The following is a 22,846-nucleotide window of genomic DNA, read 5'->3' on the forward strand; positions in this document are numbered from 1 at the left end:
GCATATCTATGGTGGCAAGGAGAAACTTGTAAGTTTTGGGACAAACATGGTACTCGTGTGGTTCTCTAAGACTCAAACATTTGGTATTTCCTAAATTTTCCTTCTAGAGATACTAAAGTGTCTATAATAAAACACACTACACCCAAGTTGATACACAATGATTTAATAACCTTTAAATATTAAAAAATTAAGACACACAAAAGGTACAGATTCTGCAGCCATGCAAATGCTTTGGGAGATGCTTGATGCAATCCTAGCCTTCAGTAAAGTAAACTTTGTACTTGTGGAAACTGCATTTATTCAGCCTTGACATTAGGAAAGAAAGCAAATCATTTCAGTGCCAAAGGGATCTCTGGTCTAGGCTGGAGTAAGTGGATGTGTTTTCCCAATGCCTACATTCCCAGAGAATTTTTGCAGTGACAGAATTTGGCTCCTATCAGCTATAGAGAGAGGTGGAGGAGAGCATTTAGTGCCTAAATATAGGGCTGAGCACCCATGCTGTTGGCAGAGGAGGTGAGACCTCTTTAGAAGATGGCCTGACTGGTTTAATGTGACAAAAGCTTTCAAAATTAAACAAATATTTATTGAACACCTATGACTGCAAAGCTTTGAGTTCTTTAGGGAATTAAGAAACGGAGAAGCAAGGTCCCTGTCCTTACAGAGATGTCATTCTACCCCAGGAATCAATCTTGAACCCTGAAAACTGTGATATAAAGCAGATGGGCAGGATTAGAGGAGAGGCCTAGGGTGGGGCTGAGTGAGGAGCAGGGACAGATCAGGAAGCTTCTGTGGAGAAGGGGCTGTCCTAGGAGCCTACAGGATGGCTGAGTGGGATTGTGACCTGCAAAGGCTAGTGAAGGGCATTCTAAGTGGGGAAAACTGCAGGCGGCAGCTGAGGCAGGGAACTGCAGGTCAGATTTGGAAACCTTTACATGGCCTTTCCGAGTAAAACACAGAGAGTCTTGAAGCTAGAGAGTGGCCAGAAGGAACAGGTAAGATCAGAGCAGTAAGTGGTGGGCAGATGAAGGCCTTCACTGATCTGTGCCACAAATCTTCCAAAATCCGACACTCGACTTGATGTTTGACAATTTCATCAAAGACACAACTGACCTCAGGCAGCCTCAAAGCAAGAAGACCCTGATCCCCAAATGCTAGTCCTGCCCATCTCTCCGGTGCCTTTCTTTGACTCCTTTTCAGTGACCCAGCTGTAACGCAGAAGAAGGAGGGTGTCAGGATGGCTGAAGGGGACAGAGCTAAAGGAAGCCAATAGGTGACCACTGCCCCTCTGTAGTCTTGCATCTCCAGGCCGCTTCCAAGAAGCCCAGTGTGAGTGTTTAGGGGGAACAACTAGAAACACTGGAGCAGGGACACATTTACGCAAGGAAGGAAAAGCTTCCTGCCCCTGTAAAAATCAAGACATCTGGGAGTTCCCATCGTGGCGCAGCAGAAACAAATCCGACTAGGAACCGTGAGGTTGCGGGTTTGATCCCTGGCCTCGCTCAGTGGGTTGAGGATCTGGTGTTGCAGTGAGCTGTGGTGTAGGTCGCAGACGCAGCTCCAATCTGGCATTGCTATGGCTGTGGTGTAGGCCAGCAACAGCTCTGATTAGACCCCTAGCCTGGGAACCTCCATATGCCGCAGGTGCAGCCCTAAAAAGACAAAAAGACCAAACCAAACCAAACCAAACAAAAAAACAAGACATTTAACAAAGAAATAACCACACTAGGAATTTCTTGAGCCTGCTGGGCAACAAGAGATCATATACAAAAGGCAGTTATAAATTTAAAGTTTTCATGGCATTCATCTAATAGGGTTACTATTCTCTGAATGGAATTTTTATCAGTTCCTGGGCTGGGGGATCAAATCAGAGCTACAGCTGCTGGCCTACACCACAACTACATCAACGCCAGGTCCAAGTCAAGTCTGCAAGCTATGCCACAGCTCACAGCAACACTGGATCCTTAACCCACTGGGAGAGGCCAGGGATCGAACCTTTGTCCTCATAGATACTAGGTGGGTTCTTAACCTGCTGAGCCACAACAGGCACTCTGGAATTTTTCCTTTGCCTGACTTGCCTTTTTGCTTTTTGAATTTCAATTAGTTTCAACCTAATAAAGGCTTTTTATAGCCAACCAGAAATGCTTACAGTAATCAAAGGATCTATGTTTCTATGTTGTAAGCATTCAAGGGATTCTGGATAAAGCACAGTAAAACTCCATGATAATGCACTCATTAAAAATATTATTTTTTTCATTTTTTAAAGTTTTATTGAAAAGTATAATTTCAGCTATAATGCGGAATTGGCAACTGGCTCCCATGCCCTGCCTAGCCCCTCTTTGAGAACAGGGCTGGGTTAAAGGTCAAGAGTGGGGATTAAAGTTCTCTGCTAGGGTGGGGAAGGGGAGGCCAAGGTCATGAAGGTGAAGGACAGGCACAGAAACTTGTTTCAGAGAGGACGTAAAGGGTGAGTCTCTCGCCCTTAGTATCCTCCCAGCTGAATTTCTGAATCTGGCCAAGTCACTGGGACATCTCTGGAATCAGGGATGATATCCTGCTGTCTCTGGGCTCGGAATTGTCCTCAACGTTATTTTGGTTGGAGCCAACCACCACCACCAGGTGGCACCAAATCACAGTTGAGTTTGGCATGAATTTAGAAAAGGGCACCTAAACTCCCAGAATTCCTCACCAGTTGGCTCTATATTGGCCATTTTTTGTTAATCTTATAAAAAATCTCACATTTCCCATGACTGAATTCTTTGGCTCTCAATTACCAATAATTGAGTCAAGTATTCTTTTACTAAAGACCAAAAAAGATGAACTGAGACATTGCACTAATTGCTTTATAAGTGTTAGCTGGTTTAATCTTTGCAACAATCTAGGAGGAATAATATGAAACTACCATTTCTATTGGTAAAAAATTCTCGACTAATGACATTTTCACATAGTTTCATCTAACAGTTATTATTATACCATTCCTTGGGTGCTGAGCTTTATATATAATTCATAGCTTGAGCTTATTAATTGTACTATTCAAAATTTCAGTATGTGTATTTCATATCCGCTTGGCCTATCAATTTCTGAAAGATGTAGTCAAAATCTTTTAACAATGACTTGATTTACCCATTTCTCCCTGCAATTTTTTTTCAGTTGTTCCTTTGTATATTTTGAGGTTGTATTGTTAGGTGCATATATGTTTCTGCTGGTTATATCTTCTTGCTGTATTGTTCCTTTTATCAGCATATAATACTCTTATTCGTCCATTATATTTTTTGCCTTATATTTTATATTATCATATATTGATATTCTTTCCCTTTCCGCCCCCCCCTTTTTTTTTTTATTTTTAGGGCTGTACTCACAGCATATGGAGGTTCCCAGGCTGGGGTTCAAATCAGAGCTACAGCTGCCGGCCTATGCCACAACCACAGCAAAATAAGATCTGAGCCATGTCTACGACCTACGCCACAGCTCATGGCAATACCAGATTCTTACCCACTGAGTGAGGCCAGGGATGGAACTTGAAACCTCATGCTTCCTAGTTGGATTTGCTTCCACTGCACCACAATAGGAACTCCTCTGTGTATTTTTAAGTTTCTCTTTTAGACAACTTATTATTGGATATTGCTTTTTAATTGAACCTGAGATTTTGGTTTTTTATTTGGTCAATTTAATTTATATTTATTATAATTCATTCTAATATAAATACTAATTTCTGTCATTTTAGTCTATATTTTTTATTTACTATACATTTTATACTTCTTTCCCCTTTTCTGCTCTTTTTTTTCTGTCATTTTAGTCTATATTTTTTATTTACTATACATTTTAGTCTATATTTTTTATTTTAGTCTATATTTTTTATTTACTATACATTTTATACTTCTTTTCCCTTTTCTGCTCTTTTTAGTCTATATTTCTGTCATTTTAGTCTATATTTTTTATTTACTATACATTTTATACTTCTTTTCCCTTTTCTGCTCTTTTTTTCTTTTAAATTGAGGTACAAATACATATAACATTAGTTTCAGGAGTTCCTTTTGTGGCTCAGTGGGTTAAGAATGTGACTAGTATCCATGAGGATGTGGTTTTGATCCCTGGACTTGCTCAGTGTGTTAAAGATCCAGCGTTGCAGTGGGCCGTGGTGTAGGTTGCAGATGTGGCTTGTATCTGGTGTTGCTGTTGCTGGGAATTTCCATATGCTGCTGCTGCGGCCCTGAAAAGAAAAAACAAATAAAACATTAATTTCAGGTGTGCAGTGTAATGATTAGATATTTGTATTTACTGAGAGATGATTACCACTGTCCATCACCATACATAGTTACAAAGCTTTTTTCGCCTTCTGGTGAGAATTTTTAGGATTTATTCTCTTAGCTTTCAAATATGCAACACAGTGTTATTAATTACAGGTTACTGTGCTATACATTCCATCCGAATGATTCACTTTTTTGGTCACCCAGTGACATATGGAGATCCCAGGCCAGGGATCAGATCCGAACTGCAGTTGTGACCTATGCTACAGCTGTAGCAATACTGCATCCTTAACCCACAGGGCTGGGTTGGCAATCGAACCTGTGTCCTGGCACACCAGAGATGCAGCAGGAAATCCTGACTTATTTTATAACCAAAGGTTTGTTCCTTTTGACTACCTTCACCCATTCCCCTCCTGCCCCTATTCCCTGTTGTTGGTAGCCACCAATCCATTCTCTGAATCTATGAATTCAGTTTATTTTTAGATTCCACATGTAAGTGAGATCATTTGGTGTTTGTCTTTCTCCCCTTTCTGCTTTCATTTGGATAGGTGGATAGGGGTTTTTTGTTTGCTTTTTTTTTTTTTTTTGCTGGCTTAATTGGTGAGCATTCCAGTTTGAATGGAATCTGTCTTACTTCAAAGCTTTTGTCTGTTGCACCACATCAAGAACTAGATGTCAGTGGAACCTTAGAAATTTGTCATATACCCACTGAATCTAAAGCTGGTGTGTGTGAAAATTACTTGAAAACTTATGAGAAACATTGATTCCTGGGCCTCCTCTTTAGAGATTCTGGCTTAGTAGGTCTGGGTAAAGTCCCGATTCTACCTTAAGGACAATTTTGATGCAGGTAGCTCACAGACCACATTGTAGGAATGCTGTTCCCATTCAACCCCAGAGCTTTCCAAATGGTAAGTTTTACACTTGTCTTTGACCTTTTAAATATTGCTTTTTAAAGACACACCCCCTGGGTGGGCTCTATCATCTCCTTTCTAGACCTTTTCTCACCTTACATTGTCCTATATAAAATAATTCTCTAGATCTACTTTATTTTTTTGGCCAGGTTCACAGCATGTGAAAGTTCCCAGGCCAGGGAATGAACCTGTGCCACAGCAGTGACCAGAGCCACTGCAGCGACAACAGACCTTTAACCTGTTGCACCACAAGGGAATTCCTAGACCTACTTTATGTATTTTATTTTATTTTTTTTAGGGCCACACCTGTGGCACATGGAGGTTCCCAGGCTAAGGGTCTAATCGGAGCTGTAGCCGCCGGCCTACACCACAGCCACAGCCACGCAGGATCCGAGCCACATCTGCAACCTACACCACAGTTCACGGCAACGCCAGATCCTTAACCCACTGAGCAAGGCCAGGGATGGAACCCGCAACCTCATGGTTCCTAGTCGGATTCGCTAACCACTGAACCACGATGGGAACTCCAAAAACATATTTTCTTTACCAGCATTTATGGAAGGTCAACCTCTGCAATAGTTGCAGTGATAAGTACTTTGGGGTACTCAGCAGCCACTTTACTAGTAAGCGTGACCATCTCCATTTCTACAAAAAAGCAAGACAAAACTTGGGGAATATGCCTAGTATCAACATTCAATGGAGAAGCTAGTATCTGAACCCAGATCTGCCTATTCAATTTGTTATATTCCACGGCCTTCAAAGAGACGCTGATCCTAAGAAGCGCGTGGTATAGCGGGGAAAGACACACATGATCTCTGGGCATCTTTGGGTCCAAGACTGTGGCTTTGCACATAGTAACAGTTAATAAATGCCAGTTAAAAGAAAATATGAATTTACCTTGGTTTCTTACTTCTTTCTCTATTCATGGTTGCCAAGTCAGGGGAATCACAACCTGGTAAAACAAAGACAAAGCAAAGAGGACTGCTTGGAAAAACGCAAATTTGGACACAAAACAGAAAGAAGAGCCTATGTCACACAGTGAGTTTCCTCTCAATAGCCACTCTAACAGGTCATCAAAGTCCCACTATGTGAAAATGTCAATTATAAGTTAGGGCTACTTTCATTTTGGATTCTTTATTTTTCTAATTAATTCGGTAAAAGTCTTTAAGCAATACAAAAATGTAATATGAGTACTATTTTCTCCTTTCAAGACTCAGTTTTATAAGGCTGATATTGAACATAACAGACCAAGCAACTACATGTAATTGTAGAAATTATTGCTGGGAATTTGCATATGAAACACACACCTTTTACTGCCTCTAGTTGGCATTGTTAACTAGGTTATAAATAGTACAGCTGACACACAGCAAACAGAAAGCGCTTTTTGATGGGCACATGCTATGAATGGAGGAAGTGTTAGCACACAATGGTTAAGCAGGAAAGCCTTCATTAGAACTAGTCAAGGGGGAAAGCGATTTATTTCCTAATCATAGCCTTGCTTAAGAATCCAATCATATAGAAAGACTTATGGTAAAGCTTTCTAAAAACAGATATTTATGCTACTATTTGGGTAAACAAGTAATACATCTAGCCTATAAACATATTTGAAGAGGGTTGATGGGTACTTTGAAGAAAATTGAACTGTTCCCTTTGGATTAAAGAATCTGTTGGTGGAGTTCCCATCGTGGCGCAGCAGAAACGAATTCGACTAGGAACCATGTGGTTGTGGGTTTGATCCCTGGCCTTACTCAGTGGGTTAAGGATCTGGCATTGGCGTGAGCTGTGGTGTAGGTTGCAGACTCGGCTTAGATCTGGTGTTGCTCTGGCTGGGATGTAGGCCAGCAGCTGCAGCTCTGATTTGACCCCTGGCCTGGGAAATTCCATATACCTTGCATGAGGCCCTAAAAAGATGAAATGAACAAACAATTATTGGAAAAACCCTAACTGCTGAGAAAGAATAAAAAGATGCCAGTTATTGTGACTATACGACCATAGAAAGTCTACTTAATATGGCTGTATTTTTGCTGGTGTTTTATATTGCTTGAGGGCAAAAATTCAATCACTGTTACTGTACAGGCTGTTTCAATCATTACAAGGTGTAGGTACAAAGATGGGAGATAATTTTTGCAAATGACAAAACATTTGCAGACATTGTTATATTTTAATGGTCTATAATAATTTGGTTTTCAAAGGTTTGGGGTTTTTTGTTTTGTTTTGTTACGGCTGTAAAACAAAGAATTTTAATGCTGGACTACTCATCCAGATGACGGGAGGTGAGGGGGCTAGGGACAAATTTCTCTTCCTACACATTCGTTTTTAGGCATTTATATTTGCCTGAGTGCCTTGGTACCATGGTGACAGCCAGCAACAGCTAGATACAAATTAAGGTAATCTGTCATGCTAGCCTCTGATCATAAAAAGTTGGTAGGTGGGACACTGGGAAGAAAAATATAGATATTTGGATGTTTAATCAAAGACTTGCTCTGTTATGTACCCTTGTCTATCTCTTCATCTTCTCTCTTTCTGAATCTCTTTATAAAGAGATGAGAATCTAAAAAAAAATAATAAAAAATTTAAAAAATCTCAAACAAATCCCAGTATTTAAATTGATAAGACAAAAGAAAATTTAAACTTCCTTAACCAGGAAACAAAACAACACACTTTAATCTTTCTTAAATAGTATCTAATGATGACAATGGTTCATGGAAAATGTTTTGCAAAGACATTTCTAAAGAGTTTTCTCATACTAATGGACTTTTGATTTCTGCTCATGGCTATCAGAACAGAGTTACATAAAATATAAATACCCATGGGAGTTCCCATCGTAGCTCAGCGGAAATGAATCCGACTAGGAACCATGAGGTTTCGGGTTTGATACCTGGCCTTGATCAATTGGTTAAGGATATGGCATTGCCGTGAGCTGTGGTGTAGGTTGCAGATGAGGCTTGGATCCTGCTTTACTGTGGCTGTGGTGTAGGCTGGCAGCTGTAGCTCTGATTGGATTCCTAGCCTGGGAACCGCCATATGCTGTGGTGAGGCCCTAAAAAGATAAGACAAAAAGACCACCCCCCCCAAAACCAAAAAACCCCCAAAACAACAACCCTATGGGACCAGCAGACTTGGATGACATGATGGATACTGTCATTCTTTTTTTCCCAGGCTAGGGGTTGAACTGGAGCTATAGCTGCCGGCCTAAGGTATAGCCACAGCAACGCCAGATCCAAGCCGAATCTACGACCTACACTACAGCTCACAGCAACGCTGGATCCTTAACCCATTGAGTGAGGCCAGGGATCAACCTGTGTCCTCATGGATACTAGTCAGTTTCATTTCTGCTGAGCCACGATGGGAACTCCGGATACTGTCATTCTTAAAGTCAACATATGTGATATCTTTCATTATGTTTATTATGATAATTTATATGTGAAACAGAGAAAATAAAATAATCTGAAAGGAAGAAAGCTATGGCTATGAGTTTTATTTCAAATACTCTGAAATGATAAAATATAGGCTAAAGCAAATAGATGGAGATGCAAACAGATTTCAACTTAGGTGCTGGCTCTGACACAATAATAATGGCTGCCTGGAGCACTGTGTTGAGGATTCTGAGGTTCTGTAGAAAAAGGGCTGTGAATGATGAGTGAATGCCTATTAGAACTGACAAGGAGATTAGAGGGTAAAAGACTTAAGTGGAATGTAGGGGGTGGAAGGGAAGGAAGGTTAGCCCAAAGCACCCAAATACAGACTCTTACATTTTATATTATAATAGAAGCAAATCTTACATTTAATTCCATGATATATATATATCATGGGAGTCTCTGTACCCCATTTAATGATGTCAACACCTAGAAAAGCAATAGAACTAAAATGGTTTATAGCAGCACTATTTACAATAGCCAAGACATGGAAACAACCTAGATGTCCATTGACAGACGAATGGATTAAGAAGATGTGGTGTGTATATATACAATGGAATACTACTTAGCCATAAAAAGGAATGAAATAATGTCATTTGCAGCAACATGGATGCAACTAGAGATTTTCATACTAAGTGAAGTACGTCAGAAAGAGAAACATAAATACCATATGACATTACATGTAAGTCGTATTTTAGATTCCACATATAAGAGTTGGCAAGGACATGAAGAAACTGGAGGCTACATGTGTTGGAGATATAAAATGATACAGCTACTTTCAAAAACAGTTTGGCAATTTCTACAAAGGTAAACATAAATTTATCATAAACTTTACTCCTGAGGATGTACTCCAGAGAAATGAAAAGTTATTTCCACACAATGACTTGTACATCAATATTCACAACAGCATTATTCATAACGAACAGCAGAAACAACCCAAATACCAATCAACTGGTAAATGGATAAACACATGTATCTGTACAATGGAATATTATTTAGCAATAAAAAGAAATAAATAATGATTAATTTTACAGTATAGATAAATCTCAGAAACATTATGCTAAATAATAAAAACCAGATGCAAAAGACTAAGTATTGTACAAATCCATTTATATAAAATGTCCAGAGAAGGCAAATTTATAGAGACAGAGAGTAAGTTAGGGGCTGCCTAGGATTGAGGATGGGAGTAGGGGTTGACTGCAAATTGACACAAGGGATCTTTAAAACTGAATTGTGAGAGTCCCCTGGTGGCTCGGCAGGTTAAGGATCTGGCACTGCTCTGCTGTGGCTCAGGTTACTGCTGTGGTGTGGGTCTGATCCCAGTCTGAGGAACTTCCACATGCCATGGGCAGAGCCCAAAGCCCAAAACCAAGCCAAAACAAACAAAAACACCCACTGAATTGTGCTGATGTTTGAACAAGTTAGTAAACTTACTAAAATTAACTGAATTGCATACTTAAACTAGGCGAATTTTATGGTATGTTAGTTATACTTCCACAAAGCTACTTTTAAAAATAGACTTAAGGCAATTCTAAATCTTCAAAAAAAAGAAGGATAAAAGGAAAGAGAAGCATGGTACAGAACTGCATAAACAGGCAGCAATTAGGAAGCTCACAATTAACTGATCATATTCCATGTACACAAGTAAGTTTAAGTTACTGTGCAATTCGTGATATAAGGGAGAGGGGCGGGGAGGGGGACTTCACTGAAATGTAAGAAATGAGAAGTAATACAAATAGTAAAGTTAATGATGAATAATTCAAGGAAGGAAAAGTTGCAAGAGCAGCTTAATTCTTTGAGGATGATGCTCTTTTCTTATTCATTTGAAGGTTTAAAAGAAAGATTCAGGAGTTCCCACTGTGGTGCAGTGGAAACAAATCTGACTAGGAACCATGATGTGGCGAGTTCAATCCCTGGCCTCAATCAGTTGGTTAAGGATCCTGCATTGCCGTGAGCTGTGGTGTAGGTCGCAGATTCGGCTCAGATCTGGCCTTGCTGTGGCTGTGGTGTAGGCTGGCAACTGTAGTTCCCATTAGACCCTAGCTTGGGAACCTCCATATGCCATGGGTGTGGCCCCAAAAGTAAGAAACAAACAAACAAACAAACAAATTAAGACAAAAACAAAATACATTAAGCTCATACTGTTATAGCAGGAACAATCTGAGTCAAAGTCACTTCGTTTCCCTTCGAACAAACCCTGGAGGTATCCTTCTCCTAAGTCTTTGAAGAAGCAAAGATGGCTTTTCGAGTTTTAGCAAATAGTTTCTCCATGGTCTTGGCCAAGAGTAGAACCTATGACAATTGCCTGAGGGCCTTTCCTGTCCTAGGAGATGGCGAACCTCAGTGGGAAGGAGGAAGCCATCCCATTGAAGTGTGGCTGGCTCGGAACTTGCAGCGAAGCAAGAGGAAAAGACGTAGATGTGCATCCATCTTCAGCATCATCCTGCAGGAATGGAACCACTAACCAAAGATTAATCATTCAGGTTGAAGAGTTTTAAGGGAATTTATTCCAAAGCTTTAAACTGCTGCTGTGGAGAACTTGCAGGTGCACTATCCAAGACAAAGACTTTCTTTTGCACAAACCATAAAAAAAAAAAAAAGACAACCTACAAAATGGTTTTATCTCCAAAATATACAAACAACTCACACAACTCAACAACAAAAAACAAGCAACCCAATTGAAAAATGGGCAGAAGACCTAAATTGACATAAGAAGACACATGGATGGCCAGCAGGCACATGAAGATGGTCAACATCGCTAATATTTGAGAAATGCAAATCAAAACTACAATGAAACTACAAAACTACTACAAATGCAAATCAAACCACCTCACTCTGGTCAGGACAGCCATCATTAATAAGTCTACAAATAGCAAATGCTGGAGAGGGTATGGAGAAAAAGGGAACCCTCTTACACTGTTGGTGGGAATGGAAATTAATACAACTGCTATGGAAAACAGTATGGAGGTACCTCAGAAAACTAAAAATAGAACTACCATATGACCCAGCAATCTCACCTGAGTATATATATACATATATCCACACAAAACTATAATTAAAAAAGATACATGCACCCCTATGTTCCCAGCAGCACTATTCCCAAAAGTCAACACATGGAAATAACATAAATGTCTATTGACAGAAAGATGGATTAGAAGACGTAGTACATATATACAACGGAATACTACTTAGCCATAAAACAGAACTAAAGAACGCCATTTGCAGTGAAATGAACTATGTCAGACAGAGATAGATACCATATGATATCATTTATATATGTTATCTAAAATACGGCACAAATGAGCCTATCTACAAAACAGAAACAGACTCACAAACATGGAGAACAGACTTGTGGTTGCCAAGAGGGAAAGGAGAGGGAGTGGGATGGACTTGGAGTCTGGGGTTAGTAGATGAAAACTCTTACATTTAGAATGAATAAAGAGTAAGTTCCTACTGTATATCAAGGGGACTATATCCAATCTCCTGGGATAGACCATGATGGAAAATAATTTAAAGAAAAGAACGTATATATATATATATATGTATGACTGGGTCACTTTGCTGTATAGCAGAAATTGGCACATTATAAATCAACTATACTTTAGTTCCAAAAAAACCAAACATTTTCTTAGTAGCAGATTGAGCGATTGATTTATAAAATATTTACCATATACCCACGTATACTGGAGACACCAATCAGGAAGAGAAATTCAAGACGTCTTGTTCAGAATTTAAAATACTTCTTAATAGTGGTTATGAAGACTGCAGCACCATGGAAAAATGCTTAGGAGGCATTATGTGGGAATAGCAGGGCCCAAAGTTCAATGGCATACTATAATTACAACCATGCAAAAAAAGATACACATGGCAGAAAAGGTTGGAAGAAATACAAATGTAACAGTGATACTGATTGTTATTAGCACATTGAGATTAAGAATAACTGATTTATTTTTCTATTTTCCAAAATTTCTTTCAAGTGTTCATTTACTTAAATGCATGAAAAAGTGAAAATTCAGAGTTTCCATCATGGCTCAGTGGAAACAAATCTGACTAGGAACCATGAGGTTACAGGTTTGATCCCTGGCCTCCGTCAGTGGATTAAGGATCCAGTAGTGCCGTGAGCTGTGGTATAGGTCGCAGACGCGGCTCGGATCTGGCATTGCTGCGGCTGTAGTGTAGGCGGGCGACTGCAGCTCTAATTAGACCCCTAGCCTGGGAATCTCCACATGCAGAGGATATGGCCCTAAGAAGACAAAAAAAAAAAAAAAAAAAAAAAAAAAGAAGAAAGAAAATTCCCCAAGAGTCAAGGAAGTGGGGAGCCTACTTGTTTTGCTCATAGGACATGCGGTGATGGACACTAGGTCTTAGAAGTGAACAGATTGCACTGAGAGAAAGCTGATGTAATTTTCCATGAAGACGGAATCAGCATCTATAAAAAGAAAGAAAAAGAACGAAAGCCTGAGAAACTTTCTCTTTCTATATATATCAAGGAAGAGCATTCTTTCACCAGTAGAAACCTAAAACCCAGCACTTCTGCACTCGAAGGGCAGGTGGGGGAGCTAGAGGGAGAGGCGGATTTCCCCGTCGGTTCTGGTCCCTCTGGATTCTCCCCAGGTGACCTTCTTTTTCAGAAGTATGTTATCTCCTTAATGGAAAGGCAGGACCTATTCTGAAAGAATAAAACAGTTAATTTGAGAAGGGATTAGGAGTGAAGGAAGGAACCGGAGAAAGAAGTAAATGATTATCTTGTTAGATTGCTTTGTGTTTTTAAAAGAAAGTGCAAATAACTTTGTTATTACGAAAAGGTGATTAACAACAGAAACTATTAATAATAATGGAATGACAATTGTGTCCTCACACTTAAATACATTAAAAAATCACCCCAACCCATCTCTGCCTTTTTGAGTTTCAGCAAAGGTGTGGCATGCCTTCTCCAGATTGAGAGGCAGTCCTTACAGATACTAAAGATAGAATTCCTGGAGCTTCATCAGAAAGGTGAGATCTTAACAGCAGGATTTCAAAGTGGGAAGACAAATGAAGGGGCAGGAAAGAATCTTCCTGAAACTAAGAACTCTAGGAAGGGACTCCTTATCAGTAATGAACCTGCTGATTAGAGTCTTAAAAAAGAGAGAAAGAAAAAGCAGTACCTTTAGCAGCAATTTTGTTGATTAAACACAATTCCCCCACACCTGCTTGCCCACAGAGATCCATGTTACAGCAACTTGTCAGGTTTCAAAAGACCATCACAAATCATTCACTCAGGTGACAGATTATTCAGATTACTTTCTGGTCACCTGAGTTCATTGCGCTGTGGTTACTAGCCCTTAAAAAAAGGCTACATCTTTTTGGGAGCATTTTGCATTAATGTATATGTCTTGTACCCCAAGTTTAAGGTGTCACCTGCATTCTGGGCCACAGCAATAATATTGGCATAGGTAAGAGAAAGTCTCAAACATTATAGAATGAGACCCAGACCAGGCAAACAATCACTGATAATTTATTTTTAGGTGACTAGGTAACCACATTTTATGAACAAGAAAACATGAACAGGATTTAGTGTTATCATCAAATAAAACTTACAACAAAGCTTAACGATAGTCATTAAGTAACTAATAGTACATGGCAAATAACCCACTATCTAATCAATCAATACCTAATTGGCATTGCTTTTTAGTAACAGTTATTCTTCTTCTTTTTTTTCTTTTCCCTTTTTAGGGCTGCACCTGTGGCACATGGAAGTTCCCAGGGTGGAGGTCAGATCAGAGCTGTAGCTGCCAGCCTACACCACAGCCACGTGACACGGGATCCTTAACCCACTGAGCGAGGCCAGGGATTGAACCTGCATCCTCATGGATACTAGCTGGGTTCTTAACCCACTGAACCACAGCAGGAACTCCCAATAAGTTATTCTAAGTTGGGGAATTTAACAGAAGATGACTTGGAGTTCCCGTCGTGGCTCAGTGGTTAACAAATCCAACTAGGAACCATGAGGTTGCGGGTTCGATCCCTGGTCTTCCTCAGTGGGTTAAGGATCCAGTGTTGCCATGAGCTGTGGTGTAGGTCACAGACATGGCTCAGATCTGGCATCGCTGTGGCTCTGGTGTAGGTCAGCGGCTATAGCTTCGATTAGACCCCTAGCCTGGAACCTCCATATGCCGTGAGTGTGGCCCTAGGAAAAAAGACAACAACAACAACAAAAATAAAAGAAGATGACTTAATGGGGAAAGAAACTGCTCTGTAGTTTCTGGGGGAATATAAATGTTTAGAAAAGAATGTCTGATGGGGTAAGACTAAGAGGAAGGGTAGTTGGAGAAGAGGGGAAGAGTAACAACAGGCTCTGAGGGCTGGGGGGGAAAGCTGCAATGAACACCAAGAGATGCTGCAGGCAAGTCTGCATGCAGGGTACGTATGGCCGGCCCATTCCACGGTGAGGCTGTCATCTGGGAACGTAAAGAAGGCATCTCGGTGGAGCCGAGCAGGGAGACCTGAGACATCTGTGGACAAGCATTCTTTGTCTAAAGTGCTGGTGCTGGTCTAGATGGTGGGGACCTGGCAGTGAGTGACCAATTCATTGCAGAGGCTAAGGGGTTGGTAGCCCCTAAGGACATGTGCTGCTCATGATGGGAGGAAAAAAAGTGGAGGTGGAAGTATGAACAGGGGAAGTGATGCGTTTCATTTTGGGGAGAATTAAGCACATTCATAGCCAGCAGAGGAGATGCAAGACTAGAGAATAGGGACATGAAGGAGACTGAAGGCTGGATGCTCAAGATTGGGAGCAGAGTCTTGTTTGGAAAGAGAAGCAAAGGAAGAAAGAGGCACTCTGTGGAAAGACTTTAAAGGGGTGGAGTGGGGTGGAGTGTGAGGGCAAGCCAGCCAGCCAGAGGTGTTCCCCTCTGCTGGCTTCTGCATCGATAAACAGGGGATAAGTCTTCACCCAGAGAGTGGTTGTGGGATTTGAACAAGTCAGTGTTATTAAGGCCCATAGCAGAATGCCTGGCACACACCTGGGGGCCTCAGTAAAGCAGGTTTTATCACACTTGAAGACAAGACGCATAGGGAGGAAGGCAGGTGCAGGTGGGCTCCGGGCCTGAAGTGAGAGAGCTTTGGAGGTGTGGGGGGGAGCAGGACAATGGCTAATGAATGCATGCTTCCCTCTAGCAAGAATCTAGGGATGGGGGTGATGCAGTGGGGGTGAAGGAGGAGACACTCTGAGATCACTAGCTCTGCCTTGTCAAGACCTTCCCTGGCAGCACCCAGGCAGTAGGCTGAAAAGTGTATTTAGGCAGGTCTTACTGCCCCAACTTTCTTCTTAGAGACTGGGGCTTAATATGAATTAATAAACAAATATCCCTTAAGAAGGGGCATGGAGAAGACTCCATTTAATAGCCTTACACTTTAGAGTGAACTAGCCAATGTATTAGGTTTAACAAAAGCAGAGCTTTCACTCAGCAGTGAGGGTGGGCACTGGGAGGCGAAGGGAAGGCAAATGAGAGGGAATAGACTGGAAGGCAGCTGGAAAGATGAAAGGGAGGTAGGAAAAGTCCTAAAGTAAAGCAGAAAGGCAGGTGCTGAAGCAGAGTCCAGGCTTACGACTCATATGAAGGAGAGCTGGGAATTCTTCAGGTCACCTGAGAGGCACACTTGCCAAGATGTCTGCCATTAAGCCTCATGCATTCCATCATTGTCCCTCTTTGGGTTTCACTTTCCTTCCTTCCTGAATCTCACACAGCATCTTTGTTATCTATAAAGTCAGATAGGGTAAATTTTTAGAAAATAAAGCTGGAAGGGAGTCCATATGTTTTCTTTCTTTCTTTCTTTCTTTCTTTCTTTCTTGGTCTTTTTAGGGCCACACGCATGGCATATGGAGGTTCCCAGGCTAGAGCTCTAATGGGAGCTGTAGATGTCAGCCTACACAAGAGCCACAGCAACTCGGGATCTGAGCTGTACCTGCGACCTACACCACAGCTCACGGCAACGCTGGATCCTTAACCCACTGAGCAAGGCCAGGGATCGAACCTGTATACACATGGATGCTAATCAGGTTCATTTCTGTTGAGCCAGGATGGGAACTCCCATATTTTCTTGTTCAACCTTATTTTACAGATGAGGAAAGTAAGGCTCAGAGGGAAGTGACAAGCTCAAGGTCACACAGCAAACTAGCTGCTAAAGCAGAATTAGAGGAGCCCTAGAGTCCTGCCTTATGGCCTACAGTATCTGACCATCTGCTTAATAAAACCCATCGCCTGTTTCAGTTCCCGAACATCCAGAGAACACAAAGCATGACTCCTCCATTGTGGAGGTTAATGATTAAAACCTAGTCTGATCTGAAGCATCTAACCATAGTTACTAATTAAGCCAATTTCTGTGAGAAAAGACACTTCGAACACAAGAGTGGTATGTTCTCTTTAGCTAAATATATAGGCCTTCAAATTGTAGCAGCATAAACTGTACAGTTACAACATTTCAAGTGTGCTTAAAAATATCACATAATATAATACCTTCACCTCTGTGGCTTACATTTTCTCTTCATTGTATGGCACATGCTGGGTCCTGATAAAAACGGTTTTGTAACTTTCAGGGAAGGAATTTAACTAAAATGACTTCACCTAATGTTTGAGCGAACTAGGTAATAAAATCTGTTTGCTGTGTTCGCTGTCTCCAGATAGGGCTGTAATTACACCACACAAGGAAGAAAGGTAGCTGAGTCTCAATCTAGATCATTTATGTAAACTCAGCCTTCTTGTCAAAGGTGTTCTCATATTACATGCATGCAAACCGCAAAAATCATCTCCTATGAACCACACAGAGACAGTGTCTGATTGCAGGCCAGTGAGATTGCTTATATTCCTTCTATAATTGGATGTCTGTGGTTCAAGATCAAAATTTGACATTCTGAGGTTAAAAAAAAATCACCAATGAATTCCCCAGTACAACAATTATATATCTGGCACTTGTAAAAATTAATGGTATTCTCTACATCAAGTATTACAAATGAATACATTTCCTTGTTAAAAAAAAAAAAAGCACCCTGTTCAGCTTTAAAAAGAAAAAGTTTGGTTCTTTGAAATGTATCTGAAAAATCTTTGGTCTTCTCGAAAGAAAAACAGGCAATTCCTACTACAACCAAGTTAACATTAGATAACATTTTAATCTCCTACTTCAAATACCTGGCATTATTTTTTCAGCAATTTCCCCCCCCCCCAAGCTTACAAAAATCAAAAAGCACAAAGTATACTCATACTGTGTCTATAAATACAAAGACATAATTGCAAGAAGACAAAGCATGTTTTTTTTATCATTAAACTACCCTCCGTTCTGACAAATTGGTCACTGGTTTTTGATTTGATGGTTCTCCCTGCTTGGCATTGACAGTGTTTCTCTTGACACCTGCAGCTTCCAGCTTGCTCTGTCCTCTCTAGAAGGAAAACCACAGGCCACCGCCCTGGCGCCATCCCTGGCTCGGTCCAATCAATAAGGACTTATTTCCTGTCCATTTGCTGAGGTCACAGGAGCGAATCTCATTAATTATTTCTGCTACTGCAGCCTCAAGTGTGCTTCTGGCGTGACAACTGAAAACTGCTTGACCTTTTTTTCTTCTGATTTTGTTTGCAGTAGTTCCAAAAAGAAGGCAGTATTCATTTAGCAGTGTGATAAAAAGGACAAAAAAAGTATACATTGTTAAAATCATTAACACATTTAGATATTGCCTCACAAAAGCTTTCCCCGATCACCTCATTCCCCGGTTTTTTCAGCTAACAAACAACGGTGTCTTTTTAATTTGGTGTCACGAAAATCTGGTCACAGCAAACACAATGTTTTCTAAAGCAGTTCTGGCCTCCGAGGGAGGAAAGCTCTCCAGGGCCTCCAGCGCCTTGTTTCCATGGTAACGACACAGGTCAATAGCTGAAGTCACACCTTTGCCAGCTTTGATTGTTTCTCGCAACTGTTAAGAAACAAATGCACAATAAAAGTCAGTTTTTAAGGTACCCCCAATTAAGTTGGGGAGGGAGGGTGGAGAACAAAGATGAGGAGAAACTGTAGATTCACTATTTCTGCTGCCTTCTTTTGAGGTTAAAGAGGACGTCATTCCCCAATGATTTTGAGGCACTAACATTCCCTAAGGCTGCTAGGTGTCGGCCTTCCGGAGCTGCACAATGGGCTCCAATCAGCCTAATTACACCTCCTCCTCAACGCCCGCCCCTTGATGGCTTCAAGTGGGCCCTGCTGGGGTTGGTGGTGATGAACGCGGAGGGCATTCACGAGTCTGGCATTTCGAATTCCGCAGCCTGATATTAAGTGAGGAAGACTTCACTCACATCCTAGTCAGTAACTAATATTTTTCCACCGTATGTTGACACAATAGTCCATATGGACATTCAAGAAAGAAACGTATTAGATCAGAACACTGCATTATTAAAACTTTAAGACTTTGGGAAGCATGAATTAAAACATCCTTTGTAAAGAATAAAGTCAATTCTCGCCCACAAATGGAGTTGATTTCCAATCCTTCTCCCTGACGACTGGAAAGGAGCACTACAACGCTACACTTTAGAGTCGAAAAAGATTTATCAGGATTTGGCCTGCCTGCTTCCCCTCCTCTTTCTCAGTGAGAACCTCCAATACCTGCCTCCCTCCCTAAATCAGAGACCAGGGAGTCCTCCTTCATCCAGTCAGGCACCATGGCAGGACCAGAGTTGCTCACCCGTGACTGAACTTTCTGGACTCCACACGTCTGTGGGGCCCAGTGACAAGTTCTAGGCCATGAGATGTGAAATGTGTGTGTCACTTCTAGGCTATAGCAATTAACAGTCCAGGTGAATCCCTCCAGAGCTTTTCCTTTGGTATATCAACCAGTCACCTCAGAGAAGCTCCTCAGGCTGGATCCCAGAGTGACCACAGTGAGCACCACGGTGCCTCTCCAACATGCACAGGATGTGTCGTGTGGGCAAGAAATGCATCTGTTGTTTGAAGAGATTGTGAGGTTGTCTGTGACCATCTTGATGGACATACTAAGTTCTAGCCATTCTCTCTCATCTAGGGCTCTCAAATTATCCTCTGCTCTTCACGCTCATGCCACTACATTAGTTTAGGCTATCATCGTCCCTTGAGTGGGCTGTTTTTTTGCAGTCACCTCCTAAAGAGTCTTCCCACCACCAGTTCTTTGCCCCTGCCACGGTGCCAAGGAGATTTTTATAAGATGCAAATGTGATCTTGCTTAACTCCCTGCACTGCTTCTAAGAGCCTTAAGAAATAAAAATCCAAGGGAGTTCCCGTCGTGGTGCAGTGGCAACAAATCCGACTAGGAACCATGAGGTTGTGGGTTCGATCCCTGGCCTCATTCAGTGGGTTAAGGATCCAGTGTTGCCGAGAGCTGTGGTGTAGGTCGCAGACGCGGCTCGGATCTGGCATTGCTGTGGCTCTGGTGTAGGCCAGCAGTTGCAGCTCTGATTAGACCCCTAGCCTGGGAACCTCCAGATGCCGAGGGTGCGACCCTTAAAAAAAAAAAAAGAAAGAAAAATCCAAGCTCTTTCATGAAGCATGGAAGTCCTTTCCTTATCAAGCTCTTTCTCAGCCTGTTTTCTCCCTCTCCTCCTCCTTTCCTCATTATTTAGGGAAACTACTTGTAGCTATCATTTCCCTTAAGACAGTCTCTACTCTGCCCACCCCCGGCAAAGGGACTTGAATTTGGATCAGACCAGCCTTAAACTTAAAAAAGAGAGAGAGAAAGAAAGAATATGTCTCCTATTTCCATTATCTTTAATTCTTCCAAATCTAAATTAGACAGGCCAACATTATCTATTCTGGACTTCAGGACTCCTATGTTAGTGTCTGCAGGCATGTGGATATCTGAACAACTAGATTTCAACTTATAAATATTAATTGAGCCCCTATTATGTGTAAAGAATACAATGACCCTTCTCTGCTTTCTGGGTTAGGAACTAATAAAGGGTATACTGTGAACAGCAGCAAAATCAAGGCACAAATTTAGGACTACAGATCATCAGAGAAATGAGAGAAAATTTGATTAGAAGAGATTCAAGAAGGCCTTATAGGAGTTCCTGGTGGCCTAGGTGTTGAGGACCCATTGTCACTGCTGTGGCTCAGGCCGTTCCCTGGCCCAGGAACTTCCACATGCCGTGGGCATGGCCAAAAAACAAAACAAAGATTAACCAAACAAAAAGATGGCCTTACAGAGTAAGTGGGATTTGAGGCCCGTCTTGAGGATGTTAGTAAGTAGTTGTGGTGTTCAGGTAGTTAATCAAAGTACAAATAACTGAGTAAAGGCACAGAGAAGACTAGAGTGAGTGGAAACAGATCTGTGTGATACACTTTGCAGGAGTAGGTGTTAGAGGATCCAGGAGGGTTCTGGAAACAAACTTCAGAACTTCATTTTATTTTATTTTATTTTGGTTTTTAGGGCCGAATCCGAGGCATATGCAGGTTCCCAAGTCAGGGGTCTATACCACAGCCATAGCAACACCGGTTCCTTAACCCACTGAGCAAGGCCAAGGATCAAACCCGCAACCTCACAGATACTAGTCGGATTCGTTTCCACCGAGCCACTATGGGAACTCCTAAGAACTTTACTAAATAATTTTTTTTATTATCAAATATTTTAAAAGTATAAGAAAGCTGAAAGACTAGCGCAGGAATTGGCAAACTACGGCCTCAGGCCAAATATGGCACACACACCCCACCTTTCTTATAAACAGAGTTTTATTGGAACATAACCATGCCCATTCACAACTATTGCCTATTGTTGCTTCTAGGCTGTAATGGCAGAGCGAGTCGCTACCACAGAGACCATATGGGCTGCAGTGCCTAAAATACTTACATTTCGGCCATTATAGGAAAAGTCTGTTGACTCCTGGACTAGACAATTAAAGAACACATATCCTCTATCTAAATTCAACAGCTGTTAATATTTTGCTCTCTATGTTCTATCTATTTGTATGTGTGTGTTTTCTGAATCATTTCAAAGTAAGCTGTTAGCAGTGGTAAGCTGGTAAATTAGCTCTCTGGAGGAGGGAAAAAAAAATCCCTATTTGCAGCATTTGCAGATTTTTGTGGTATGAATGCTCACATCATGGCTGATTTCAAGCTACCAAGGGTTATGGAATCACAAAAGTCCAGAATATTTAACAACAGGCTCTGGGCTGGTAGGACTTGGCTTGGACACACAACAGGCTGTAGGATTCTTTATCCTTGTTTTGACATACATCTCCTAACATAAGAACATTCTGCTACATGACAAGAATCCTGTTATCATGGCTAGGAAAGTTAACAGTAATACTCTCCCATTATCTAATATCGAGTCCACATGCACACTTCCCCAACTGGCACCCAAAGGCTTGTTTTTTTAGCTTTCCCCCCCAAGAAACCCCAAATGAATCCTGATTCACACACTGCATTCAGTAATGTGATGAACTTCTCCCCCTATGATACTGCTATTTCAAAAAGACTATGTTGCACGATGTTCTACGTTATTCATTTCTCTGATGGCCATGCCTAGTTTGTTTCTCTATAAACTTTATTCAGCCAGGCTCAACTTAATATCTGATAGTGACTTATACAGTATTTAACTCTACAATAAAGGGTAATTCAGGTTAGGGTAAAAGAGTACCTAGGAGGACATCACTAAAATTACTTGAGCCCTAAAAGAGTTCATTTCTCTCTCCCAGTGACTATCGTTCTTTAGTTCACACTACGATATGCTCTTCGCAGGGGTGGCTCACAGACTTTGCATTCCCAGAGCCCAATAGCTTCCACATGTAAAATGCCCATTTCAGGACTCAATAATCTAATCCTTCATGGAAGGTATTATTCCTCACAGGCCTCTGCTACCAAAGGCCTCTGTATACATTTCTACTAACTATACTTAAACTACTGGCTCAAAGGAAATTTTTTAGATGTAATACATAGAACATAAATGAAACTCATGTTTACTATAAGTTAGAATAGGCCAGGAGTTCCTGCTGTGGCTCAGTGGGTTAAGGACCCAATGCTGTCTCTGTGAGGATGCAGGTTCCACCCCTGGCCAACCTAGGTGGGTTGAGGATCTGGCATTGCCGTGGCTGTGGTGTAGGCCAATTCAACCCCTGGCCCAGGAACTTCCCTATGCCACAAATGTGGCCATAAAAAGGAAAAAAAAAAAAAAAAAAAAAAAAAAAGAATAGGCCATGACTTTAACCAAAAAAATAGCAGTCTTGTTCTTTGTAAATAAATGTGACAAAAAACACATTAAGCTGGAGCTCCTAAACTTGGCTTATCATAA

At 41.2% G+C, this 22,846-nt stretch overlaps 1 protein-coding gene across 4 annotated transcripts in view; it reads right to left on the minus strand.

Moving 5' to 3' along the window:
• Window positions 1-22,846, minus strand: part of PDSS2 (decaprenyl diphosphate synthase subunit 2) — a 275,584-nt gene continuing 252,738 nt past the window's right edge. The window contains exons 8-10 of one of the 4 annotated variants that reach the window (XR_002336490.1): window positions 12,896-13,000; window positions 6,053-6,107; window positions 1-1,205 (exon numbers count right to left, since the gene is read on the minus strand). Coding sequence is in view for 3 of the 4 variants with exons in the window: in NM_001167653.1 (NP_001161125.1) it covers window positions 18,356-18,514 (159 nt within the window). In the remaining variant the exon portion in view is untranslated. Of the gene's footprint in view, window positions 1,206-6,052; window positions 6,108-12,106; window positions 13,001-18,355; window positions 18,515-22,846 lie in introns of those variants that run through there. The other 3 variants (XM_021065297.1, XM_021065253.1, NM_001167653.1) reach the window with 3 other exon arrangements.

This window comes from Sus scrofa, chromosome 1, assembly GCF_000003025.6.
Source record: "Sus scrofa isolate TJ Tabasco breed Duroc chromosome 1, Sscrofa11.1, whole genome shotgun sequence".
Classification (NCBI taxonomy): Eukaryota; Metazoa; Chordata; class Mammalia; order Artiodactyla; family Suidae; genus Sus; species Sus scrofa.